Raw genomic sequence first — 27789 nt, forward strand, 5'->3', positions numbered from 1 at the left:
ACAATTCACCCTGAGGGGAACATGAATGTCTGTAGAATATTTCATGGCAATCCGTCCAATAGATGTCGAGACATTCTATTCAAAAATGATGTTGGGCCGTCCATGTAAGATTGCCTTTCCCAGAGCCACGGCGCTAGCTGCTGCTAAAAACACTGTGCTTGCACAACTGCTGTAAGTACAGTAAGACCAAGTAAGTCTGCAAATTGCAATCTGCAACCACGTCGCTTGATGCCATTAAATCCTACACACGCTACCTTTAAAGGTCTGTCATTAAATTGTTGACGTTTTATCATGAATCATCTATCATCTATCATAAGTGATAGGAATAACATTTAAAGAAAACTTCACACAGAACACAAATATTAGGCGTCGAAAAAGCAAAGTTTTCTCGGAACAAGGTTGATTTTTCTGAGCTTTCACACCGCGAATAAAGGGCATCAACCAATCAACGTTGTGTGGAGCGGGTTGAGTTGCACCTACATTTATGAAACGGCAACACGCAGGCTCCACTCTGTAGTCCGAACCAAGACGGCAAAACTTTATTACTCCTTTCAACCTTGACAAAGGCAGCGCAGACCAGATCCACCCTTCTTACCTTTTACAACAAAAGCCCTAGACATGCAGGCGAGTATTTTGTGCATCATTTATTGGTCACGTCCCCCGTTGTGTTAAGGCCTTGAAGCTGCAAACCCAGGTTGTAAAAAAAACCAAACATCCATACCTGTCTCTGACAGTCAACAGATATTTATGACGAATCAGTGTTTGTACAGTGCAATAAGTCTTTTCATTGGCGGCTGTAAGTCTGAACTGGAACACTGGCGTGTTGAATAAATACATCTGTGTTTCTCATTTCTGGAATCGAAGTGGCATCCAATGCCTCAGACCCTTCCAGTGTTCAGTCACAGTGACGGATCACATCTCCCAGCGTCGGCTTTTATCCCCCTCGGCTAGTGAAGGATGCAGTGTTACACTGAGGAAATCTGCTGCTCATATTACACAGATTTATACATCTGAGGACGAGCTTTATCTGCGATGTTTTCAAGAGCACAGACGTGCTGAATGAGTTGCTCTTTCAATGAACACGAGCCCGATGAAAGAAATGTCAGATTGTAATTCAGCTCGGCTCTTCCACACACACACACACGCACACACATCACATTCTCATCTAAAGACTTTGGCAGATGGAGGTGTCTTTGTCTCGCCAGAAGTTTTCCAACCTTGAAAAAGCCTCTCCTCCTCAGTTTAATGAAGGCAAGCCACAACAGCGGTGTAGTAATGACTGGATTGTGTACAACATTATCCCTCCCCCCTCCTGGACACAGCCTTTGTATTCACCGCAGGCCGAGCTTCTCCAACCACAGAGCAAAGGAGGGGAGAGAAAACAAGCGCGCCTCTCCCCAATGCTAACTCAATAATGACTTCCCACGGGGGGAGAGAGAGAATACGGGGCAGTCTTTGAAGTGGCTGTGCTGCAGGAGGCTCTTCTGCCCCAGCCTCGCTACAGGAAGCTCTCACATGGCTTTTATAGAGCCCGGGACCTAAACAGGCTCCATACAGCCTGCGCACACTCGCCATCATTAGTCGAGGGTTACGTTTTAATGTCTTGATATCCTGTAGTCACTGTGGGAAAAGACCATTTGTCATTGTTTAAAAAAGATGTGCCTGTCTTTAGTGGCTTTCACACATGGAGACCACAGAATAACTGGACTCCAGAGAATGCAGTGTTTTTTTGTCATTCACATCTTCAGACAATTGTGTATAGAGATGAAGCAAGGTGCCTCCAGTACTCGTCTTTAATTTATAATGCACAGATTGATTTGGAAAGTCTGCCAGTGTGGTGCATTTATGTGCTGCTGTATGAATTGGAAAATTAGCATCCCCTGCACAGACGTTAAGCAGACTCACTTCCATGGTCGAGGGATGGCAATGTTGGTCAGTTCAGACTGAAATATCTCAACAACTATTGGATGCATTGGCGTGAAATTTGGTACAGATATCCGTGGTCCCCAGAGAATGCATCATAATGAGTTTGTTAATCCTCTGACTTTTTCTCTAGCGCCACCATGAGGTTCACGTTTGATGTTTTGACCGAAATGTCTTGACAACTATTGGGTGATGCATTGCCATTAAATTTGGTGCATTCTCAAAGACACTGTATAGATTTTGAATTAATAGTTTACATGCAAAGATGAACTCAGTCAATACTTTATTTCATTTGCAAATAGATGTACCCTCAAAGTAGTGCTATGATGTTAGATGTTACAGGGACTGTGATAAATCAGATCCCACTGTTCTGATTGCATAAAAAAATGAACTCTTTTTACTCAGCTTTTATGCATATGGTGGTTTGTTCTTTCTAATATGAGTTTTCAAAGATTTAAAAAGTCTCAATATGTCTCAATATATTAAATCGTAACCCCAGTATCATGATACGTATCGTATTGCCAGATTCTTGCCAATACACAGCCCTATTGCTGACTGTAGTGTTCAGCCCAAAGCACTGCTGTGTCTAAGATCGAAATCAGCCCGGTGCTAAAACAATGTCGGTGAGGGCGTGTTGCTTCAAGTACCAGTGAACATGAAATACAATCCAAGTCCAGTTTGAGCGCCGGGAATCTGAAGAATTCTCCAATGCTAAAACGTTGCACAGCGGTCTATACTGTAACACTATCAGAGAGGATTTTACAACTCTTTAAAGTGATCACAGCAGCAATTATTTTGTCTTTCATCTCAATGATCGCTTCCCTCCCCTGTCTGTGGCACTCAGCCTTCCTACTGAAGACGTAAATCATTAAAAACAGGTCAATTAAATGTATTTATATTGTTAAATCAGGCTAAATTATGTCCTATAACAGCTGGGCGCTGTGGTAATGAAGGAACATGTCACCCAGCGCAACAGTGTGGCTCACTGATGTGTTTTTAATAGGAGCTCTATGGTTATATCAGGCTTTAGCTACACAAACGATACTTGTGAGTGGGATCAATGAAATGCATTAAAGGATAAATATTTATCCTTTAATGCAAGAAGCAATAAAATTCCTCCTCAATATACTTTTTTCTTTAAAGTATTTTGTGGGTTTTATTTGATCGGATTTACAGATTTCGTAGCTTGAGAATATCATGTATTTCAGCCGCACTCACAGCGCCGTGACTGAAACCACAGGGGAAGACTTTTCAAGAATTTTTTTTTTCTCCACTCTGAGCTGGCAAACTGCCCGAGCATCTTAGCTGGAAAAAAAATCGACTTTGGCTACTGTTTTCAAAATTCTGCCACGTTGTGACCGAGAAAACTGCCAAAACATTTTTTGGATTAAGGTGCGTGTGAGAATGGGCATCCTCCTCCTTTCCCACATCTCCCCCCAGATTATTCCTTTTCTCCGTGTGCTCGACTATAAGATCTGTTTACATAGTCCCTCCTGAGGTCTTAAATGAATACACAGCCCCTGCACGCTGCTTCCATAAACACTTTACTCGCCAGAATGGGGAGCTCATTAGGGCTGCGACGGTAATGAGGAGCCGTCCTGGTGCTCAGCAGTGGGTTAATTGGGCCAGAGAGGGCACCGGGAGCTCAGTGTGAAAATGTGAATGGCTGCGGAAGAGTAGCCACTCCACACACACACACACACACACACATACACACACACTTTATCCCACCCTGAATGGACATAGTCTGAATCGCAGTGACCCGCAGAGGTCACCTTGTAATCACCATGGCAATAGGGGCGGCACACACGCCCTAACCGCGCTGGGGGACGAATAGCAACCACTTAAGTTTTTGGCAGCGTGGCGGGCATTCCCAGCGTGAATAATGTGCAGGCGGGGGCCTCCCAACAATCTGATGGCTCTCTACACAAACAGGGGGCCTTGTAGGAGGACATTCATCAGCAATAAAACACCTTCTCTCTCTTCAAGGAGTCTGTTATGTCTTCTGTGGCGACACAACTATAAAACTGAAGCTTTAGGACGGGGGGGGGAGACTTTGTTTAATGTACTGCTTTGTGAGGGCGTTCTCTTAATCTCGATCTGTGGAGACATTCTCTGTCCAGACTTTTATTGACTGTATTGCAGTCAGAGTTTGTGCAATCTGTCGGGCCATTCGGGGGTTTTACCCTGCTTCCACTCTGCAGGATTTATTCTCAAAATGTGCTTCTGTTCGTTCTATTAGTTCCCTTCTGCAGTAGGGATGCACCGATCCGACTTTTTCATTCCCGATACCGATAGCGATACCTGGGCTTTGGGTATCGGCCGATAGCAATGTTTAATTAATAATCTGTCTGCCTCACTGTGTGGAAGTGACTGGGATCAGGCTTGACTTCTATATTGGTTTTCTAACTTTGTAAAACATAATGTGACAAATATATACATAGTAGAGCAGTCAAAGTTAACGCCATAATAACACGTTAATGCAAATTTGTTTTAACGCCACTATTTTCTTCAATTCAATCAATGACACTTGTGATTTTTAGGTTGTAGCGGGCTCAATTTTAAAGCTAGAGTGAAGAAAAACCTAAGGATTCCATTGGTACCAGCCATGTCATACTATCTTGTCGCGAAGGAGGTTAAATAACGCTCAAAATGTATGCTAAATTTTGGTGAGGAAAAACTGTCATGCCCATTTTCAAAAGGGTTCCTTGACCTCTGACCTCAAGATATGTGAATGTAAATGGGTTCTATGGGTACCCACGAGTCTCCCCTTTACAGACATGCCCACTTTATGATAATCACATGCAGTTTGGGGCAAGTCATAGTCAAGTCAGCACACTGACACACTGACAGCTGTTGTTGCCTGTTGGGCTGCAGTTTGCCATGTTATGATTTGAACATATTGTTTTATGCTAAATGCAGTACCTGTGAGAGTTTCTGGACAATATTTGTCATTGTTTTGTGTTGTTAATTGATTTCCAATAATAAATATATACATACATTTGCATAAAGCAGCATATTTGCCCACTCCCATGTTGATAAGAGTATTAAATACTTGACATATCTCCCTTTAAGGTACATTTTGAACAGATAAAAAAATGTGTGATTAATTTTAATCATGGACATGAATTAAATATTTGAAGCAATTGACAGAACTAGTTTTTGGTTAGATGCTTGAAATAAAGTCTGTGATTAACAGAAGCTTAAGAGATTTTAATGTTTTATTCTACAATATAAAATACGTCAATAAATATCCCACTCGTGAATTTTGGAGCTTTAACGTGTCTTTAAAAAGGCGGTTGCTAACAAGTGACTAAATGAGACTACTAAACGTCATCGCGATGACTCGTCCTCCTTTACAGCCTTGTTGTGTATACTCATGAGACTGGTGTAGTTTGTTTATAGCCTAAGGTCAGCTTTTTACTTTTGGTGATTGAATTCACACTTCAAAAAATCATAAAAGTGGTGTTCATTTGTGGAGATTATCTAGCTGAGAAAAACATGTAAGTATCAAACGTTTGTTTACCACAGAGTTTATTTTCTGCAATAATCCAAAACCCAATGGAGAATCCTGTTGGCTTTTTGTCTAGGGAACCAGGACGATGCTAACTTCCTAGTTGGCCTTCAAAAATACGTCATCCCTGCACAGCTCTATTCTCTGTCCAGACTTTTGTTGACTGTTTTGCGGTCAGACTTTGTGCACAACTGCAATCTGTCGGGCCATTCAGGGGTTTACCCTGCTTCCACTCTGCAGGATTTATTCTTGAAATGTGTTTGTGTTTGTTCTGTTATTTCCCTCTGAAGCCTGATTTGTTGGGTAAACTATCCAGTTTAAAATAAAAACAATCCCACTATAAGGATCTCTGGCTTCCATCAGATTCTCAGGACCTGTCAGCCGCTGTTGAAATCATTTTTAAAAATCCTTTAAAATATTAAAATCAAATCTCTCCTGGTGTGAAAGGTTCCTCTGATTGTTACCGATCCCTCTCCTCTCACAGCCGCTAAACTGTTGGCTTAGCCTCTCAGGGATGCCGAGGTGAAAGTGTGCGCGTGTTTGCATGTGCGAACCCGAGGAGGAGGAGGGGTCTGCCTCTCGCTGTAATCCCTCTCTCTTATCACCTCTCGCAGGGAGAGCAGCGGTGGGGGAGGAGAAGAGCCCGAGCCCCGTGTATCAGCGCGGCTCATCTCCCTACATTATTAAACATCCATATTTCCATATTTCATTGAGCCCCCCGCGCCTCGGCAAATCGCGGTCTACTTAGCATTCAGATGAGAATGGGATATGGTTAATGGGTATTAGATTTGTAGATGGTTATCCTGTGGCTATGTCTTTAGTACGCAGAGCCAGTCGATCAGTCAGTCGCTCTCGCTCTCTCTCTCTCTCTCTCTCGGGTACCACTGATGAAGTTTGATGTCTCTTTTTATTTTCCCCTCTCTGCGTAGCCACGCACCGGGTTTATTGAGGAAAGTGAAATTGCTTTCCTAACTTCCCACTCTTTATCTTCACAGGTCCAAGAAGATGTCAGCCTTGGCCGCGACGTTACAAAAAGCCTCCCTGCGGAAAAAAGACTTGGAGCTGGAACTTGAGGAGCTAGAGGCGGCAGCGACGATGGTGGCGGGGGAGGAGGAAGATGATGAAGAGCAGGGAGCCACCGACTCCCAAAGTGACAGCAGCAGCAGCAGCAGCAGCGACTCGTCCGATGAGAGAGAGGAATCTGAGGCTGAAGGGCAAGGCTGCACCGGATCCAACGAGGGAGGAGGAGGAGGAGGAGGAGGAGGGACGTCTAAGGACAACCCTCTACAGCCCCAAACCATCCAGGCTGCCTCTCCCATCCCCCAGGAGCCCACACTCTTCTCAGCGGAGAGGAAGGTGGACGCCCTCCCCTCAGCCTCACAGGGCTCCAGACAGCTGATCCAGGAGCTGGGGGAACGGATGGCGGAGGAGCTGAAAATCTCTCAAGACTCCAGCTACGAGGCGTGTTCACAGGCGAACGGCGCCGCGGCACAGACAGAAGCAACATCTGGGAGGAGCAGCAGCAACAGCGGTGGGACTTTATTAGAGCCGAGTCCTCGCAGAAACCCTCTGCTCATCGTCCAGACACGGGAGGATCCGGATGAGAGTGACTTCATCTGCTGATTGACAATGTTGTGGAACCTTAAAGCCACTTGATGAACTTTGAACTGTTGAACTCCTCCGCATAAGGGATGTAAGAAAATGTTTGTTTTTAAATGACTTCATTGTTTTATATGATTGTTAGAGCTTCAACCCTCCTCTAAAGGACTTTATTATATGAACTTGCTAAGCCTCATTAAAATACTTCATATTGATGTGGTTGTTTTAATGAGCATGTGTGAGTGCTTTTCTTATTTCATTAGAGGATAGAAGAAGAATTAGAGGCTTCTTCTTCTTCTGTCTCGTCTCGTGTGTTATCTCTATATCCAAGCTGCCTTCATGCTATACAAGAATATTTTTAACTCTCTGAACATACTTTGTTTGATTTGATATGAATTATTTCTGCTCCTTTTTAATTATTCAAAGTGATTCAACAGAGTTTGTGAACTAGACATCTTACTAGTGTAGAACTTCTCTATTACCCATATACAGTAGATTTCCATATTAGGGGCGACCCGAATGCTTCGAAGCTTCGACCGTTGCCATGGTATTAAACCTCCAAATCGCTATTCGAATGCTTTATTTTGAATGTTGTTTTTTTTAATTATACCCGCGACAAATATTCGGGGGTATATAGCGCTTCGCATCTCCCTCCGTCCTTCTGTCCTTCCGTCCTTCCGTCCTTCCGTCCATGTGTCACACTTTCGTTTCCGGAGCAGAACTCGGAAACTATTTAACTTAGGAACTTCAAATTTGGTATGCTGGTTGACGTCGTGGTCTAGTTTTGCCTTTTGGGGGTTAGAAGTCAAAAATTTCAACAATTTTGGGCACCCTGGACTTGAGGAAGGTGAGCTAATAACAAGCTAGATTGTGCTCAATAGACTAATTCCATTAGTTCTTAAAGGGCAAAACCTTTGGTCCTACTTCAGTCTGGGTCAAGCACTGAGCGGGGGTATGTGAGCCATGCTCACTTTTGCCTTGTTCTTTATATATATAAGTATGTAATAATAATGTATAAATCCCAAAATAGCCCATGAAATAAGGAATAATCCCACATTATTCTTATTCAAGATTAATTATTATTATTAGTTATGAAACGGGGGATATGAAGACAGACAGAAGAACATGTCAGCCTGCCACGCTGCTCCGCGAAGCTTCGAATACCTTCGAATATTTGTCACAGAAGCCGCAAAGCCTAAAAATTGTTTTATTTGGGCCAGCCCTAATACCCATATTATCAAATTCAGTCTATCCATGTCCATGTTGGGCTCCAATAAACCAGCAGTTATGTCCTCCCAGGGAGCTGACAAACATTTGTCATCGTCCATGGTTGTATATCTCTCAGCCAAAGTGGTTTCGGAGCTACTTTTGGGGAGCTTTTCTTTTCCTAATAAACAGAAGGAAAAGCACTAACCTCTTCCTAAAGCATTGATTGAAGTGGAAAAGAGTCTGTCGGCGCTAAACGGGGGGGCTGCGGCGCGCGCCGGAGTGATTGATTCATCTGGCACGAATGGAGGAGCGCCGTCAACACAGCTCAATATCATCGGCCCCGCGTCTAGCAGGCGAGAGAAAACAAACAAGGAAGCACATGTCAAGCAGATAGATGAGGGGCTGCGAGCGAGGCTGTGGCGCCGGGGAGCCGTTTGTTTGAGAGATAAGAGCACCCCGGGGCCCCGGGGCCCCGGGGCCCCGGGGCCCCGAGGCGGTGGCGGAGACTCGCTGACACTGTGGCCAGCTCGGGCATGGAGACGTGCACGGACGCTGGCAGCGGCAATATCCACCTACTCTGCAATAAAATTTTAATTTGTGTCCCCTGAGTGGGTTTACGTTGATTACCGTAATCGACGGAGAAAAAATACAGAAATGACCCAAATGAGGTGAATTTGTGGGGTTTTAATGGGTCATAACTGGCTGAGGGAGCGATAGATCAACACTGTTGCCTCAGGCTTTTATTTTTTAAGGTGAATTTCTTCCTGCATGAATGAAGGCGGCTCAGGAGGAGCCGCCGGTGATGATGACTCCTTATAGGCGGTGTCTGTAGCATTGTGTTACCGAGATGGATGGCGTTGTTAAGCACCTCCCAAGAAGAGACAACCTCCTTGCAACACCCCCTTGGGAGCGAGCGCCATCATCGCTGTGACTGAGATGAGTTACATGGTGAGAGCGGGCCCATTTAAAACCCCCTCCGTTCTGGGGACATGAGTCCAGGGACTGCGGCGGCAGCAGCCCCCGCAGGCAGTTCTCCCCTCCTCCTCCGCCCCCGCTGGGGTTTCACATTGATTAAGTGACACCGGGCTCTCTTGCCGTTTTTCATTTTAAAGTGGCCTCCATATTCTCCCCATTAGTGCAGACGTCTCGGAGCCCGACCGGGGGGATCCGCGGCCAAGCCTCGGCACTTCACTCGGTTCTTCTGCAATTAATGCTCCTCGCCGACGGACATTTTTCAAGAGAAGAGGCCGCGGTTTAATGAACGCGGCTGATAAATTATACAAGAGCAGTAATAAATGTGATGTCTATGCTCTATTTTGACTCTGATTTGATAAATCAGCCCCCTTACTCGTGTAGTGAGTGCGCCCTTTGACCCCCAAGGGTCTAAGAAAGTGGAGTAATGTGTTCAGGACTCATGTGGGCCACCGTGGTAATTAGCCCATTAGCAGGAGCACATGTCTAATAAGGAAAGGCTATTAAGGCTTGTGATATATCTGCTTTTTGCCAACGCATATAGACGCATTGACAAACAGCTGCATTGTTCACATACATACCTGCATACTTTATGTGTTCCTGGAGGTTGTTAAAGTAAAATGCTGGAGGACGGGTCATCATCCGGCCACCGCCAGAGTATCTTTCTTGAGAATTTTTGAGAATATTTTGATTATACAAAAAAAGTAACCATTACATGCCGGAGCTCATTCTTGACCTTGGAAATAGTTTGACAAAATAATCTCTTTGGAATAATTCAACATTTTGGTGTACAGCCGACGCTAAAGCTTACTAAATGAGTGAGAATTCAGGAAGTCACTGCACCCGGCCAAGAGATAGTCTGTCACATAAACCCCCAGTAAAACCACATTGTGTTGTTTTTACACTACAGTTTTTGTAAGGATCAAACAAACAACATATAACATTTGTAAGCTTCTGTGGATTTTTTTTTTTTTTTTCGCTGTTGGACAGAATTGGTGGCTGTTTCCAGTCTTATGCTAAGCTAAGCTAACTGTTTCCTAGTCTCTCATAGCCAGACCTATCTCCACAGCGCTGTGTAAGTGCTAAAGAAAGGTCTGGCTCCACCCATCTGGTATAGAATGATTAAAAGAAATCACAATCATCTTGGGCGGCGATAAGCCCAGGATGCAGCAACGCAAAATAGATAGCGGAAAGAGAGGAGAATGCTGCGCGAGATGAGTGTCGCCAACTGTTTTCCAAGGAAAGTATCTAGCACTAGCTCCAAAAGTTGCCAAATGATGTTATATGCTCATTTGCATATTGATGACATCATCGTGCATCATTTGCATAAAGCTTAGAGGAGAGGGAGAGACCATGTGCTGGTGGCAGAAGAGCCGTGGACTGTGATTACTCCGAGCAGAATGCCTGGGAATGAATTACAATAGAATATATTTCTCACTTTTTCCCCTGATGTGGATAAGTCACTAAATTTGACGCTAGTCTTTTTTAGAAATAAAGTCCCAAAGAGGGTCTGAAAAGTCGCTAAATCTAGCGACAAAGTCGTCAAGTTTGGCAACACTGCGTGAGATTTGCGGCCAGTGGCAGACTTAGTCTGCATCCGGTGAGTCAGACTAATCGTCTCCTGGCTGTGGCTTCATATTTAACACACAGATATGAGAGTTTTCAACCTCATCTTCAACGTATGGAACGTCCGTAAAGCCTCTTAAACGCATCAAAAAACGATCTGATCATGGCTAAAAGCAAGTCATATGAGAGGCTTAAGACTTATTTACTTATACAAATGCCATCTGTTGAATGTGTAGGGAAGAAGAGTTTGACCATATGAACTAACACGCGGACTCATTTGAAATCATTCAGGTTTTATGTCCGTGGAGATTACGTGAACCATTTGGCCGTGCGTGTTTCTGTGACCTTGCTTGCCCCGCCGTGTACAGAAATTAAAAAATGATGTCACTAATGTGATAATGTAGGCCGTCCCCCTCCCTCCTGTTTTTGTTTTAAATGGGAAAGGCAGCGGCAAGGACAGCGTGGTCGCTGCCCCCCCGCTCGCCGCGACACACACCGCCTCTGGTTGATTGTAATAGAAAACTCAATCTCCTCTCCCGTTCCTGAGAGGCAAAGTGATTCTGGTGCTTGAAAAGATTAATAGCCCTCAAGAAGAAATGAATCAGGTGCTCTCCAGGGCCTGACCCCCCCTCCCACCCCCTTCATCCATCCAATGGGCGTGCAAATAGAAAATCCTTTTGTGCACCCTCTTTCTCTTGCCGGGCCGTGTCGCCTGGCGCGGCTCGGTCGGCTCTCCCTTTTGTGGCCTTCCGTACTGTGTCATGTCGCTCCAGGCTTGGCCCGGCGAAGAAACGAGGAGCGGCTCCGGCGCTCCCGGAAAAAAGGGAAGCAGGTGGCCCGTTCCCTTCGGCTCATTCTTCGCTCTTTTGTAGTCGGTCCCTCTTGAAATGACTGGCGTATGGTAATGAAGGGAACGAGTGCATGGGATGTGTCAGTGTCTCTCAGGCTGACAGCGCTGACAGGGAGGGATTATCTAAATGGGCTATTTTCATGCTCTTAATCACAAAAGAAACAGCGAAATACCCCCTTTTTCCGCAGTGTGTGGGAGCGCGCGTGTTGTGTGTGTGTGGCTGCGTGTTGACAGCGCCGGCATCCACTTGTCGTCAGTAGCTTCACTTGGCTGATTCACTCTAATTGGTGTGAGCAATGTCCGTTAAATCACTCCCTAACTCTCGGCGGACATGTGCTATCAGGCGGCTTAATGCTGCAAATTGCCTCCGCCGTGCTGGAGCTGTGTGTGTGTGTGTGTGTGTGTGTGTGTGTGTGTGTGTGTGTGTGTGTGTGTGTGTGTGTGTGAGCGAGAAATCCTCTCATCGCTGTACCACCTTGTTAAGTGCGTTGGAGTCGCAGGGATGCTGGTAGGTGTTAAGATAGAGGAAGAGTCACGCATGCATGACGCTCCCTCACACTTTGACCCGCTGACATCCGAATGTTCATTTTTAAACTCCTCCACTCAAAGTGCATCACCAAGCTTTACACCCCGAGGACGTGACAGCTGAGATGCACACGCAGCTCGTCAACACTTCACGGCCGGCGAACAACGGCCCATTTCTAATGAGGCTGCTTCCACATTGTGCTCGCTGTCTCGAGTCCTGCGTTCTCCTTTTTTTTTTTTTGCCCGCGACAGTTGTTCGTTATCAGAGCCAGTCCACGCTCGAACGTATGTCTCTGCGCTTTCCAAGAAACGCTCCGGTCTCGTGTTTGTTTTCATAGCTAAAACAGCTGTCAAACACGATTAATATTTCAGCGAGAGAATGTGCTGGAGGGAACCTCTAAGTGCTAGGGGAGTTGGAAACAACAAACCAAACGCTGTTGCTTTCTGGCTGCTGTATATTTATTCGCCTTCTATCCCGGCTCTGCTTTCGTGGAACTGAGCGGCTCGTTTTATGACTCCTGAAACAAAGCGGCACACGATGGTAAATCAAAACAAAAAGCTCTTCTGCTCGGTGTCAACAAGCTGTTGGTGTATCACTTCATTTCAAGGCGCGGTAGTTTGAGCAATCATCAGCGTCGGCTCTTTGATGTTTTCCTTTTCGAGCAGATCAGAAGCTTCGTCAGAAGAGAGGAAGAAGGGAAACCTCTGAGCCGAACCTCCGAGGCGGAACCCGTGTTTGCTCTGCCTCGTTTCCACGGGACGGTGCCCTTTAGCCCTCATGTCAAGTCCACGTTTCTGCCCCTCTCGGCTTGAGCCTCAGACTAATGATGCCTCACGGATGTTAGCATGTTGCAACCAGACGGTGAACAAAGGTTTCTCATGCTCCCCGAGCGCTCTGCAGACGAGCTCCCCTGACGCCGCCGACACAGGTTCTCGACACAGATAAAAGCTTCTGCTTGCGTGTAAACACAGAAACACACTCTTCTCCTTTTTTCTAAATTCGCTCAGTTCTGGTGTTTCTGTTGACATGCCCTATAAGCAAACAAACACACAGACTTTCCACCCTGTCGTGCTTCATCTACAGCACCTCCACCACGGCTCTCCTCCCAGTTAGTCCATCGCGCTCTCTATAAAGGCTGGCCCACACTAAAAGATTTTCACATCTTAACAGATTTTGAAAATGTGGGAAACCCCACACATAACGACATGTCATTTTAGATTTAACAGTTTTGTTCCTGTAGCGTGTGGAGAGCAACGATTTGGCCAAAACAGCACACCACACACTAACAGATTCATTCAAGTCAAGTCAATTTTATTTGTATGGCCCAAAATCACAAATCACAAATTTGCCTCAGCGGGCTTTGCAATCTTGTACAGGATACGACACCTTCAATCCTTTACAGTATGACCCTCTCATCGTATAAGGAAAAATGTAACCAAAAAAAAAACTTTTAACAGGGAAAGAAAATGGAAGAAACCTCAGGAAGAGCAACAGAGGAGGGATCCTCCTTCCAGGACGGACAGACGTGCAATAGATGTCTTGTGTACAGAGTAACAACATAATAACAGGCAGAGTCAGAGCAACACAACCTCCTCTCCACGCCAAACAGGGAGAGCCAGAGCAACACGACCTCCTCTCCACGCCAACAATATAGAGCCCAAGCAACACAACCTCCTCTCCATGCCAACCAGATAGAGCCCGAGCAACACAACCTCCTCTCCACGCCAAACAGGTAGTGCCAGAGCAACACGACCTCCTCTCCACGCTAAACAGATAGAGCCAGAGCAACACGACCTTCGCTCCACGCCAACCAGATAGAGCCAGAGCAACACGACCTCCTCTCAACGCCAAACAGATAGAGCCAGAGCAACACAACCTTCTTTCCAGTCCAAACAGATAGAGCCCGAGCAACATGATCTCCTCTCCACGCCAACCAGATAGAGCCCAAGCAACACGACCTCCTCTCCACCCCAACCAGATAAAGCCCGAGCAACTCGACCTCCTCTCCACGCCAAACAGGTAGAGCCAGAGCAACACAACCTCCTCTCCACGCCAACCAGATAGAGCCCGAGCAACACAACCTCCTCTCCAGACCAGATAGGTAGAGCCAGAGCAACACAACCTCATCTCCACGCCAATTCACGAAGGATGGATGGATGAAGTCACGGAGACACGATAAATAAACACTTGCCTTGTTGCCACAAATCAACAGGTTGGTCCTCCATTCCTGAGGTGCATCTTACCACCACTTTATGCTTCACGCTTTGCATGGTGGTTGTCCTTCCATCTTCAGTCAGTCTTTCCCACGTGACTGCGTCATCGGCTGTCCTCGGGGTTCCCCACACACACAACAGGATATCCGATCGTAAATATCGAACATGTTTCATATTTACGATTTGAGATCGGTGCGGCCAGGATGGACTTCCGAGCCGACCGGGGGATGTAAAAAAAAACTCTTAACACACCTCAAACCACAGGAATATCTGGAAAGATAAGATCAAAAATCAGGGCTTTGCTGATGATTGTCAGGAGGGGGGAATTGGGCACAAAATCGGCTTGATTCTCGTGGTGTGCACCCGGCATAACCTGCTCTTTCCATTTCATGCTCTGTCTCTCACACACTCCCTCTCGTCCTCTCACTGGTGGTCTTCTTCCTTATCTCCACCCAGCTTCTCCTCTCCGCAGATCTCTTTAACGTGGTGTCAGCCAGCCCGCGTACGTCCCACCCAGTCGTGCAGCGTTTTCCAGCGCCTCTCCTTTTCACCCCTACACACATTACAAGAGTTGGCCTCCTACCATATTCCTCCACCCCCCACCCCCCTCCCTTGGGATGTGTTACATGAAAGCAGATACCCACACATGTGTCGCTATGCCGATCCTGTCAGCATGTCACGGATCGGCCGCCCGCCGCGTTTCAATCGCTGCTCTCTGGCACGGAGAGGTGTAGATTACATCTGCATGGTTCAGCGCCGTGCCTTCCAGCTGACACACGGCATCAACGGAGAGGGTAAAACACGGGGGCTTAGGGGGAGACGAGAGGAGGGAGGGAGAGGTGAGGGGGGAATCAGTCAGTGCAGCACGACTTTAAAAAAGACGTCTGTCTGAACATCCTGTCTTTCTAGTTTGAAAGACTTCTTGCTGATTCTCATCAAAGAACCAGACTTGGGGCTAATGAAACATTCCAGCGAGCGTGTTAACAAGGAGTAAAACGCAGAAAAATGACTAAAGTGTCATTAAGTTTACAGAATGTGGGGCCTCGGTTCTGGCGTCGACATCTGCCGCTACGTGACTGGCAGCTCGGCGGATTTTCCTGACATCAGAGCAATGGAATACGCATGTTGTATGTTAATGCTGCGTCAAGCTGCGGGAACAGTGTCAGATCAGATAAGAGCCGATAATGTGGAATAAAACTATCTGCAGCAGGCTGTCTGCGAGCAAAGTGACTCTGCACTTTAAAAGAGAAAGGAAGCTATCAGATAACCGGCTTGCTCTTAAATAACTCTTGATAAGGTCGGTGGATCTATTTGCTGTACACAAGGGCTGTTGACCTCTGAACCCTGGCAGAGTGGCTGCTTTAACTGACCTTGAGCCGGTCCAAATGGCGCCGGATTACTGTGTGCGTGCTGAGTGGAGACTTTGATCTCTCTGAAGGTGTGCTACAAGATTGAGTCTGATATTAGTTGACAGGTTGTTTGCATAGGTGTTTGAAATAAGGAGAAATATTTTCTCGTACAGTATGTGAATAAAGCCGAGGCTGCTGATTTATACATCACTTGTCAGTACGCGTCAAACTAAGTGCTAAGAATCGGAGGTCTGCATGTGTTCGACAAGATTTGTAACTTTATGAAAGTGACAATCTGACAGAGCGCCCTCTCAGTGATTGGCCAGGTGTCCTCTCTACTCTCTAATATTTCTGTCACTCGTGTGTACAACCAAGTGCAACGCCATGAACACCTTTTTGAGGAGAGACTGTGTGAAAGTGTCTGCTGTTCTCCCCATTGCTAAGATTGTTTTGCATCTTGCCCCTCTCAGGCTGTTCTCATACACCGTTCGTAGCTATACCTACGAAAAGAAATGTACTGTAAATTGGATATATCCCAAAAAATCAATTTGTATGTATAAAGAATGACAAAAAAGCCACGTAGGGAGGAGGAGGTCGGGGTGGATGGGTGGGTCCAAAAACACCGGACTTTCGCCCAGGAGACCGCTGTTATGACCCATGTGAAACCAAAAGTCAACATTTTGTCACGTAACTTCCGTACTTAAGTAACGCCACTTCGGTCGTTATTTTAACCCAAACCACGATCTTTTCCTAAACCTAACTGTTCAGAAGGTGCAGCAGTTTAACCCAAAAGCATCCCCTCACCAGCCCATGCATTGATCACATGCACGGACCAATAGTCTGTGGCTTGGCGCATGGTCTTCACATGATCAGAGAGTGCTGTTATTCCAATCACCTTCTGTGCAGATCGCAAGCCTCATTTGCCCTCCAACTCAGCTCAGTATCAGTGTTGCACCTTTCTGGACTCCTTTCTATTTATTATTGATATGGTCTTTCCTGTGCGTCCATGAGAAAGTGAGTATTTGTTATAGTTGTCTATTGTTTAGTAACTGCATCGTTATAATAATTCTAAAGTCACCTGTATCATCACCAACGCCTATTTTACACTAACCAAGTACTTTTGTTGCCTGAACCTAACCAAGTTGTATCCTGTTAAAAAGGTACTTTATTTTGAAAAGACCGTATTCGTGCAGCAAGCGGAAATTGACACATGCTACTGGACATTTGTAGGCGAGTGCACAAAAAATTAGGAATAACTTTTCATCATACGAACTGCTGTATGAGGATACATAGTCCCTCTCTACGATGGTGACTTTGATTATGGACATTTGTAACAGACTAGGGCAGTTCCTGTTTGGAGCGCGATCAGAGCGAGATTCACTATTAGACGAAGTGGATCAGTTTACCAGATGCCATTTTCGATGATTTGCATGTACGGTGGCTCTGAGTGGTCAAACAACCCCCTTTTGCCTTGTTTACGGATGCGAGGTTGTGTTTATTTTTTTAACATGTGACAATTTTGGACGAAAAATACAGACTTGGTGTGCAAAAGCCTTTACCCTCCGCAAAAAATCGCATTTCACAAAATTGTTTGTGTCTTTTAAGAGCTAGTAACTTCAGGAAAATATTTTTTTCTCAATATGTAATATTCCTTTACACACTGTAGCGATGGTGTATGCATGAATTTCTGTCATTAAATGTTTGTCTTTGGGGTTTTTGTGGCTGGACCCAAATGCAGATGCTCAGGGAAAAGTCAAGTATTTTATTATAGGAGATTTTGGATAATGCTGGCTGGCGTTGGCCGTGGTTGAGGGAAGAGGTGGTTCCGGGGATGTGAGCTGGCAGGTGGGCAGGATGAGGCGGGTTGGATCAGCTGAAGTGGCTGGTAGGTTTTTCCCTTGAGGGTGGAGAGCAGCAGTTAGTGGAGGTGAGCAGGCAGGCAAGCAAACAAACAGATAAACTGGAAACAAACTGTCAAGATCACAAGCAGGAGCTGGAAGCGTGAGCGTGGCACATTGAAGTGGAGAGAAGCTGGCTTGAATGGTGGGCAGGTGTGCTGATTGCAGATTGCGTCCAGGTGAGTATTGAAAGAGAGAGAGAGAAGGAGGACAAGGTGGGGAACAAGCAAACAGACAGACAAAACCAAAAACCTACCAAGCACATGTCACTCATACTGACAGGCAGAAAAGAGAAAAAAAAAACACACTCACACCTGGCAGGCAGGTGTCACAGAGGAGGGGCTGTGACATTGTTGTGGTGTCAACATGGCATCATAAAAAAGGAAAACAACATGTTAAAAAGCATGTTTTTCAAAGAGAAATGAAGAATTTCTCTCCACTTAATAAGTGTAGGTGTGACGCTAGTCGAGATCTCTTTTGAAGAGTTGACCTCACTTATTTTACTCTTGTACTGCGCACATGTCAAGGAGCTCGACAAGTGCTCAGCATTTCCTCTTTGAAAAGCTGAAAAGGCAGCAGTGAATAAATCACAAAGTATGTGATTCTCAGTATTCATCTCAGAGAGAGAGAGAGAGAGAGAGAGAAAGAGAGAGATGGAGTACAACATATAGCAGAGTCTAGTGCCAACAGCCTCATTCTTGGAAATGTACATCCTGGCAGTGTCACAGCCGTCCATTCTGTCAGAGGATGTGACAGACGGCATCGTGACGACTCTAATCGAGAACAGACCTCGATTCTGGACACCAGTATTCGAGAGAAAACGAGCATCTTGTCATCTTCCAAACTGTGAGATGATGTCTATTTAGGACCAAATAGGGAAAGTATGCTGTGATGCTGTCAACTTGTTCGCTGTATTGTTTCGTCTGTTTGGCATCATTAGTACAAATTATCTCCATGTTTGTTATTCAAGTATTTTGTGACCTTAAATCAAGGAACTTTGTTACTCACCCTACTTTATCACCACATTGTTTATTGATTTGTTTGACTCAGAATAACAGGTTGAGTCACAATGACATAGTGAGCTTTGTAACATACTGTAACAAGGGAGGCTACGTGGCTGGTTCTTACTAGTAATCTAACCAACCTACCTCTACAGTTCTGACTCAGCCATCTCAGTAGTAGGTTACGCAGTAAAACACGACACATTTGGAAGCTGCCTGTTGACTTGGAACGGATCATTTCTTCACTGATCTATCATATCATTTTTTTGTGTTTAGACATTTAACTAGTTGTCTGGTCAGCTACCTATCACCATCTTTTTGTCAGTATTTATAGTTTGCATAAGAGCTCATACCATTTAACAAGTAGGCTGGTGCTCACTGAGACTCGGTACTGGATTGAAGGTTTTCCCGACAGATGCAGGAGTTTGTGAGTCTACAGCCATGCTAGCGGCTTTGTGAAGCTGTAGGCACAGCAGTGTTTTAAGTTAAATGCTAATGTAATGTTAGTGTTAAGCAGGTATAATGTTTACCATGTTGACCTTATTAGTTAAGTGTGTTAGCATGCCAACATTTGGTACATTAAACACGAAGTACAGCTAAGACTGATGGGAATGTTATTATTTTTGCAGGTATTTGGTCATAAAGAAAGTACTGGTCAAAAGAAAAAACGATGACCTGATTTGACCTAAGTAAGTAAGGCTCACCAAAGTTATTACAAAGCATCCTAATGTGTATAAGAATGCCCGAACCAAATTTCATGGCAATCCACCCAACAGTTCTTAAGAAATTACACTGAAAACCACATGAATGTGAACCTTGTGGTGATGCTGTAAAAGAATTCAAAGGATCACCAAAGTCAGAGGAACACTTCTTCTGGGCACCAGGAATGTCTGTACAGAATGTTGTGCCAATTCCTTTGGTAGATGTTAAAGCCTCTGAACACCCACACAGATATCTTCCTGAGTCTCCTGTTAGCTTTGTTGAACCTGTTAGACCGGGACAAATTACACCTTTATCATTCTTATTGGTAGATGACCTAATGAATTCTCATCATAGCTCCACCTACCTTCAACCTCAGAGGAATTACTGGAAACACCACCAACTTTGACTTCCTGGACAAGTTGATAAGTCAGTGGAAAAGTTCCTCCGGGGACAGTTGTACCAAATTTCAAGGAAATTCATCCAATAGTTGTTTAGATATTTCACAAAGAAAACATGTCAACCTCATGGTGGCGCTATAGAGGAAAATCCCCAAAGTCATGAGGATTCATCCTCTGGGGAACACGAATGTCTGTACAAAATTTGATGGCAATGAAGCAAATAGTTGAGATATTTCAGTCTGGACCGAAGTGGTGGATGGACCGACCAACTGACAGACGGTGCCATCACTAAAAATGCGATCACTTGACACTGTTGCATGATCACATGACTAATTGCTGGCAGCATTATATTGAGGGCCATGGATGCATACCTCTCTTTTTCTGTTGCAACACATGGCACACAAAACAAGCCTTCTTATTTGGTCAGACTTGAACTGGATCAGTTTACAGGACCCTGCAGGAGACCTGAGTGGACAGACCATAATCCTGACCCTAATGAACCCTAACCTGACCTGAACCTCCTGATGAACTAGATGCCTTCAGCCTAAACTCCAGGAGATATCCGGGGCGACTCTAAACCCTGTATTAGTAAAAGTGTTTTTAAAAGCTCTCAAATGATCCCCCATATTTTTTTTGTGCTATGACATCAATCAATGAATTTTATTTGTCACTTGTAAACATAAAGTGCTATTCCAGTGAACCGTAATCCCGCCAGTTCCTTCAATTTGTGCATTAAAAAGAGTTTAAATAGAATAGGAATACTGTATGTGTATGATTGGGGTGGCAGTCTTGAGGCCTTTGCACACCAAGTCCGTATAATATGACCTCACATTGTGTCAATGATGTTTACACACAGACTTCCAAGACTTTTGTCCGTCATTAAAGTTTTCGGAACAGGTTAAATTTTCTGTTTCCGTTCAGTTTTTTCGCATCCGAAAATCATCATCCAAAATGGCATCTGATAAACCAGCCCGTTCACACACAAAGGCGTATAAATGCCACGATGATGGGCAAGGTGTTTAGCGTGTAATACGTACGCCTTTCTTGATTTCCGCATGTCATTTGTACGCCATGTATCCTGTACTGACACAACACATTCACGTATAAATGCTACGGTAAGAGTTAGTGAGGTAGTATAAAAAGCAAGAAAGACCGTCACGTGAAAAGGCTAAAATGCGTACTCATGACACACGGAATGTCCTTGTAATGTCATGGTATTTATACGCCTTCCTGTGAGACCGGGTTGGATAAACTGACTCACTTCATCTCCCAGCACAAAGCACTTTAAGATAAAGAAATACAAAAATACAGAGATGCGGAATTTAAAGTTAGATTGTGACAGGTGATAATAGAACAGCTTGGAATCGGGGATGATTGCAAAAAAGGATGTACGATAGATTAGACAGTAGTGATTGTGCTCTCTGCAGCTAAATGATAGCTTCTTGCGTATGTCATTCACTCATTATCCTCGTTTGGGACTCGTGCTATCCATTGTACCCACGTAATTAGTTTAGTTTTGTCTCGTAATGTGAATTTTTGCAACCAAGGGAATAATAAAACGCATCGGACTCAGTGTGCAAAACAACGCATAAGAAAACTAAGGACTTGGTGTGCAAAGACCTTTAGGCGGTGACCTCATTTGGGATCCTAGTGGATTGTCTTCTAATCATGCAGCTATCCTCCTCTGTGACAGTCTGTCGTCTGCAGGACGAGTCATATTTCATGTTTAAGCGTTGTTGCGATGCCACACGGTGTTGTTGCATCTGGTTCCACTGCGTAACCATGATTGCATCTCAGCCACACGAGCATGTAACACTTGCTCACAAGGCAGAGAAGTGGAAGCATCGTGTAGTATTTTATATGTTACAGTTACATGGATGAGTGCCGCACACATAACCTGCCCTGGGCCTGTTTCCACTGTGCAAACACTCGCCTCAGTGGACAAGGACAAGCTGCAACCTTCCCTGACATGACAAAGCAGTGGGCTGTGTAAAAGTCTGATCTGACACAGCTGCTTGACTCTTAATGGTGTGTTTCTCCTCACATGACGGCACTTCTCACAATGTTATGACCGCAGATTGTTCATGCTATGTGGGGGCCATTAGGGAGATGCACACATAGGATTTATCTGGGAGTGCTTTGACCTCTCTGGTGATAAGCTATATGTGTGTCTGTGATATACGTGGAGAAATGTGTGATGTGTTTCCCTCCTGTATTAAATCACGGGGAGCAGAATGCTGGATCCTGTTTGCTTAACGTGGTTAACAGAGTTAGCTTGATTTGATTGCCAATGATTTGACACAAATCTGATCTTTTAGTCATGCTCTATGGATGGTCTGGTAATGTAGGTCAGTCAGTCACTTGGGTCCGGACGATAAGATCTCAACAGCTCTCGGATGGATTGCCATGATGTTTTTTACAGATATTTATGGTCCCCCGAGCATGAGTCCTAACGACTTTAGTGTCCCCTGACTTTTCCTCTAACGTCATGAAGCTCACATTTTGTGTTTTTTATTAAAATGTCTTGAAGACTATCACATTGATTACCATCAAATTTGGTACCGATATTCATATTGCTCAGAGAATGAATCCAAATGACTTTTTGTGATCCCAAGACCTTCCCTCTAGCGCCACCATCAGGTTGACATCTGTGGTTTTGAGTAAAATGGGTGGATTGTTATAAAATTTGGTAAAAACCATAGACTGTATATAAGAATTGGACGTAGTCACCGTGACGTCACCGATTTCTTTGTGGACTGCCGTTTTGAAGCCTCGAGTTCGGCTTTTTAGCCATCGCCATCTTGTTTTTTTTTGCAACCAGAAGTGATGAGAAGGTGGAGTTAAGTGCAACCGAATGCTGAATAAGACATTTTTAGGCGACCAAAATGAACTGAATCAACTTTCAGGATGAATTTTTTCATCTAGCGCCATCATCAGGTCAAAATCTTAATTTGTCCAATACTTTTGTTTATGACCAAATACCTGCAAAACTAATGACGTTCCCATCAGCCCCAGCTGTACTTTGCATTTAGAGCTAATTAGCGAGCATGCAACGTGATAACTCTTAATCCCCTCAATGTCGTTTTGATGGTCTAAAAAAGGAAACCCTCTCCCCCCCGCACCTTTCCGACGCTGGAATTGGAGGAACTGCGTCTGATAATTTCTGTAACTTCCCAAAACAAGCTGATATTCACACCCACTTCACGCAGTGATTGGCCAGACAAGTGGAACTGAACCACTAAGCAGGGTTTGAACTTCTCTCTCCAGCTCTCTTTTCTTTGTTCTTTACACGTCTTCTGTCACTTTACATGTTAACAATCGATTGCAACACTATGAACATCTTCCAGAGGAGACCATTATCTCCTTATTTAGGCGATTTTCGTGTCTCTGACAACCAGCTGTTCACACCACCTTCCAGTATGACCATTCAACTATGAACACTTTTGATTTCCAACGTGGTACGACAACACGTTGTACCAACCAGTTCTCTTCTAGCATATAGCTAAACCCTCAGTCTGAGACTGGCTTAAGTTTATCTGGACTTGTTGTCAGAACAACAGACTGCTATAGGCTCAAACCTTTGTTCACAGTTGTCTTTATTACGAAATGTATTTAACTAATTAATTACGTTGACTGTAATACAGGATAATTAGATTAACCAATCAAACCTCTAACTGTCTTAATTAACGGTCATTTTAGCTGGCCAATATCACGTTAGCATGGCTTAGTTCATCCACATTGAAGAACAGAGCCGTTTTAATGGCTATACACATATCAAGAAAAATAATATGCATCACTTGACCTTTTGGCTTAGAAAACAGAAATTACAATAAATTGTAAGATTATGTTAAATGTAACTCCAAAGCACAGATGAGAAGAAGCAGCCTCAGACAGCGCTCAACGCGCCTCATTCCACTGGGTTTTCCCTCTTGGTTCGTTAATGATGTTGATTTTATTTGCACGCTTGTTTAACCAATGTGTAAAGTGTTAGTATCAGCAGCCTCTTAATTAAATCAAGTGCACGGCGCCCACGTGGCGCGCTCGTGTCTAACTCTCCCCATGGAAGACAGCAAAGGGCAAACTGTCACCCTGGGCAAGGAAATCAGGTGTATTAACAAGTCAATGAGAAATGCATGTGTGTATAATTTCACAGTGAGCACATCTGACCTTTGTTAATGATGCCACTCAAACCTGCAGGTGGTGTTTCTCAAATGAACTCCCGGGGGAGCGGCGTGCGCGGCGTGCACGGCTGCTGCGCTACAGCGGCTCATTCCTCCCGACTGGTAGGAAGAGGAAGGATCAATCAGAGTGAAAATAAAAGGAAACCATTGTCCCGATCACTTTACATCAAAACTGGCTTTTTTTTTTTTTTTTATTGCTACGTCAAAACGGATCTGATGTGTTGCACCACATTCCTGTGTGTGTTGTTGGTTTGCAAACATCATTGGTGAGCACTCATCTGTGCATGCTTTTTTTCTCTCCCACCCACCCAGCGGGGGGCTTTCTTCTCCACCAGCTAGTAGAAAAGAGACCGAGAGCACCAGGCTTTACATTCACAGATGCCTAAATTCACTCATGTGCCGCCGCTGTGATGGATCACTCTTGAGATCTTTTTTTTCCCCCTCCCTTATATTGTGCCTATTCTACCTGGAGCACTGTTGGTTTTTCAGGTAGAGCTCTGTTTCCGGGGAGGGGGGGGGGGGAGGGTGTGACGAAGTCCTTGAAAAACAATTTATCCTCTTCCATCCACCGCCACCGCCACCTTCTCCGTGCTCGCTCTTCCAGCTATTTCCAACCATCTCCTCTTCTCATCTCCTGGAGCCCTCTTCTTACTCCATCTTAATTTTCCACTGTGCTTTCATCACCTGCTGACTCACCCTCTCCATCCCATCCTCCCTCACACCTCCCGTATTACTCTCTTTCTCCGCGCTGCATCACACACTTATCGCAAAGAGTATCGTAGGAATCAAATGTGAAGGCCGGCCCCGCTTAAATCTCCCCATAATGGAGCCCAAGGGTATCTGAAATTGAGTGTGAAGACTACATCAAGGTCATTTACTCCACCCCACAGGATAGTGATGGATGTCTTGTCTGATTGCTCGATTTGGCTGCCCTACTTGAGGAGGGGGAGCATATCCCGTTGCGCTTTTCTGAGCGAGGGGAGAGTGTTGCTTTTGCGCGGACGGCCAGAAAAGTCATTCCTAGCGGGAGAGAAGAAGATGGAGGAGTGAGGGAGGGAGGTGTAATAGGAGAGGCGGAGTTACTGTATAATAGCCGCTGGAGCCTGGGGAGAGAGGCGTTCTGCATCCAGATTCTTGAGTAAACAGTTGAAGGGATTAAAATAAAACATATTGATTGCTGGATGGATGGCACGCCATCTGTCAATACGCTAATCTGCCAAATTGACTGCGCCTCTCGGGGCATTGTGCGGCTCCAAACAGCTGGATCCAGTCATAGAAAACCATAAACATCAGCCGTAGTCAGCTGAAACCTTTCCCAAGTGCCTGTGATTTATAATCCCCTGGATTGTGTGTGTGTGTGTGTGTGTGTGCACTTGTGGGAATTACTATAGACTGCGGTTGGACATGTAGGGCTCAGCCCATGCAATTGTATTGTGCGGGGTAAAGAAAAAGGCTCATACACTCAGAGATCTAAAAGTGGACTACATTGTGTGTCTTTGCCATTTTTCTTGGTCCATCCACTTTCTTAAAAAGCAGCGTTGCGGAGTAGAAATCGGTGACCCGTGACGACCCCGCTTATCCAATCTCATTTGTCACGTCTCTTTTATGCTTGACTGTCATGAAGATTAGGCTCATTATCTCATTTGATTCACCATAATAAACTGTGTGATAAAGTGTAACGTCATAATGAGTCAAGACACTAATTATATTTGCGTCTGGATTCTGAGGCATGGGAATAAATCGATTATTTTTTCAAGCACATTAATAATAATTTGTCGTGGAATTATTATCAGGCAAAGAAGAATTTAAATTGGGCAATTGTGCTCCGTAACTAGAGAACACAAAATAAACTGAACTATTTCCGTGTTGCGGTCAAGACGACCTAAACCGAGACCAAGTCAAGACCAAAACCAGACCAGTGCAAATCCCACACTGCATGATGTGGAAGTTTCCTCTTCATTCACCTCTTTAATTGCCAAATATACTGTATATATGTCTATGGATAAGAGTACCATGAGAAATGTCTTGATAGAATAATCAAAAGGTATTGCAGAGGGGAATTTTATGTATAGGAATTTTCCTTTGTTTTCTATGAGCAATCACAGTAATGATGTTAACAAATAAATCACACATTGCACAGTTTAATGATATCACCGCAGTCGTGGTCTTGACCGGTCTTGAAATAAAAGCCAAACTCCCCTTTGTCTGAGGACGAGACAAGACCGAGTAAAAAATATGGTCGATTCCAAGATGATACTTTCAAAAAGTGGTCTTGAGACCAATTTTGAGTACTACGACACTGCTATTTCAGCCCGTTCTCATTCCCAGGGCGTCGAATACCGAGGCTTTGGGTGGATGGGTCCAACAAACACAAGGCTTTCATCCAGGAGACCGCTGTTTGTGTCCTCTATTCACAACGTTCAGTTTAATTTTCCCTTGACAAACGTAGTAGTTTTAAGCCCAGCCATGTTGTTTTTTCCTAAACCTAAAGTGACACCAAGGGGCAATGACAAAGCTGCGGTATGTGACAAGCTGGGATGAGAACGTGTTGGCTATTTCCCTAGAGACCGATAATCCTACTAGCCATTGAATTGGAGACAAAATGAAAATGAACTTGTTGAGCCAAGAATTTATTTCCGTTTGCTCTGAATAATGTGCTCTTTTGCTACAAAAAACAAAACTTTTGCTGGTAAAAAACAATTATTTTTCTCGATGGCTTGCTCAAGATTGCATCTCAAATACAATCTCGTAAAACTTCGAGACAATGTGACGCACAGTCATGGCCCTTTCACACAGATCGCGGTTTCAATCAGGTTGGGTGCAGCCGTTGTTGCACCATGGAAGTCATTGGAAATAATGGGTCTCAGAGTGCGGTGGTGCCGTTTCCGTGTTCTCACGTCCTGCAGGAGGCAACAGCTGCTGGAGTCATGTATGACTCCTACAGTCTGAGGTGTTGAGCTGTCAGATTCCTAATCAACAGGCAGGTAATTGACAAGCGATGCGTGATTGTCTCAGTCTTTATTCAGTGTTATGCTTGAGAGTTAACAAAGCGTGAGATTGGGCCGTGCCTCTACGCTGCACATTCTCAGCTTGCAGGCCTTTTGTTCTGCAGCCCTTTGTGGAGTCTGCCCCGTATTCATTGAAACTCCCCACTGCTGAGAGAGCTGAAGGAGCTGCTTTTTTTTGTCACACACCCTCGTTCCCTTTTAACACACACACACACACACACACACACACACACACACACACACACACACACACATGCTCATACACACACACACATACATAGGCATGCACAAAGACCGAAGCTCTGCCAGCATTTCGTGGGATAATCTACCTTCCTGAAGGTTTACTAAAGCACCCTTCCCTCCCTCCCTTCCCTCCACCACAACCCCACTTCTTCTTCTCCTCCCTCCTCTCTCCTCCTCCTCCTCCTCCTCCTCCTCCTCCTCCTCCTCCTTATCGGCCCCAGTGTAAAAGCAGCATGTGGTTTCCTGCCAACTTTCTGGGAGCCGTGAGCAGCCTCTCCAAACAGGAACACGCATGAAGACATTCCACCGCCGAAGGAAACAGTGTCCTCAACCGCCCTCCCCCTCTCCTCCAATCCCCCCGTTAGATGCTTCCACACATCCCACACAGCTCCGCCGGGGCTCGACCGCTGGACAATCAGCACACATAGACACACGCAAACACGCACGGACAGACGCGCAAGAGTGAGCGCAGACTACAGCCATTCAGCACAGCCATGGACATGGAAATGAAGACGGCTGTGAGAAAGACACAGACATGGTGGGAGAAAGAGTGTGTGTGCATGGGTATGTTGGGATTGACTATGACTTCTGTAAAGAAATCAGCTTATTTTTACATAATTTATGATCATGTGCCGTT

The 27789-nt window shown here is 44.9% G+C and overlaps 1 protein-coding gene across 1 annotated transcript in view; it reads left to right on the forward strand.

Annotated features, from left to right (window-relative positions):
• shq1 (SHQ1, H/ACA ribonucleoprotein assembly factor) overlaps positions 1 to 7251 on the forward strand; it is a 40998-nt gene extending 33747 nt beyond the window's left edge. The window contains exon 12 of the mRNA XM_074647696.1: positions 6433 to 7251. Coding sequence (XP_074503797.1) covers positions 6433 to 7060 — 628 coding nt within the window. The 3' untranslated portion in view covers positions 7061 to 7251. The remainder of the gene's footprint in view (positions 1 to 6432) is intronic.
• The last annotated feature ends 20538 nt before the right edge of the window (positions 7252 to 27789 follow it).

Source organism: Sebastes fasciatus, chromosome 1, assembly GCF_043250625.1.
Source record: "Sebastes fasciatus isolate fSebFas1 chromosome 1, fSebFas1.pri, whole genome shotgun sequence".
Taxonomy (NCBI): domain Eukaryota; kingdom Metazoa; phylum Chordata; class Actinopteri; order Perciformes; family Sebastidae; genus Sebastes; species Sebastes fasciatus.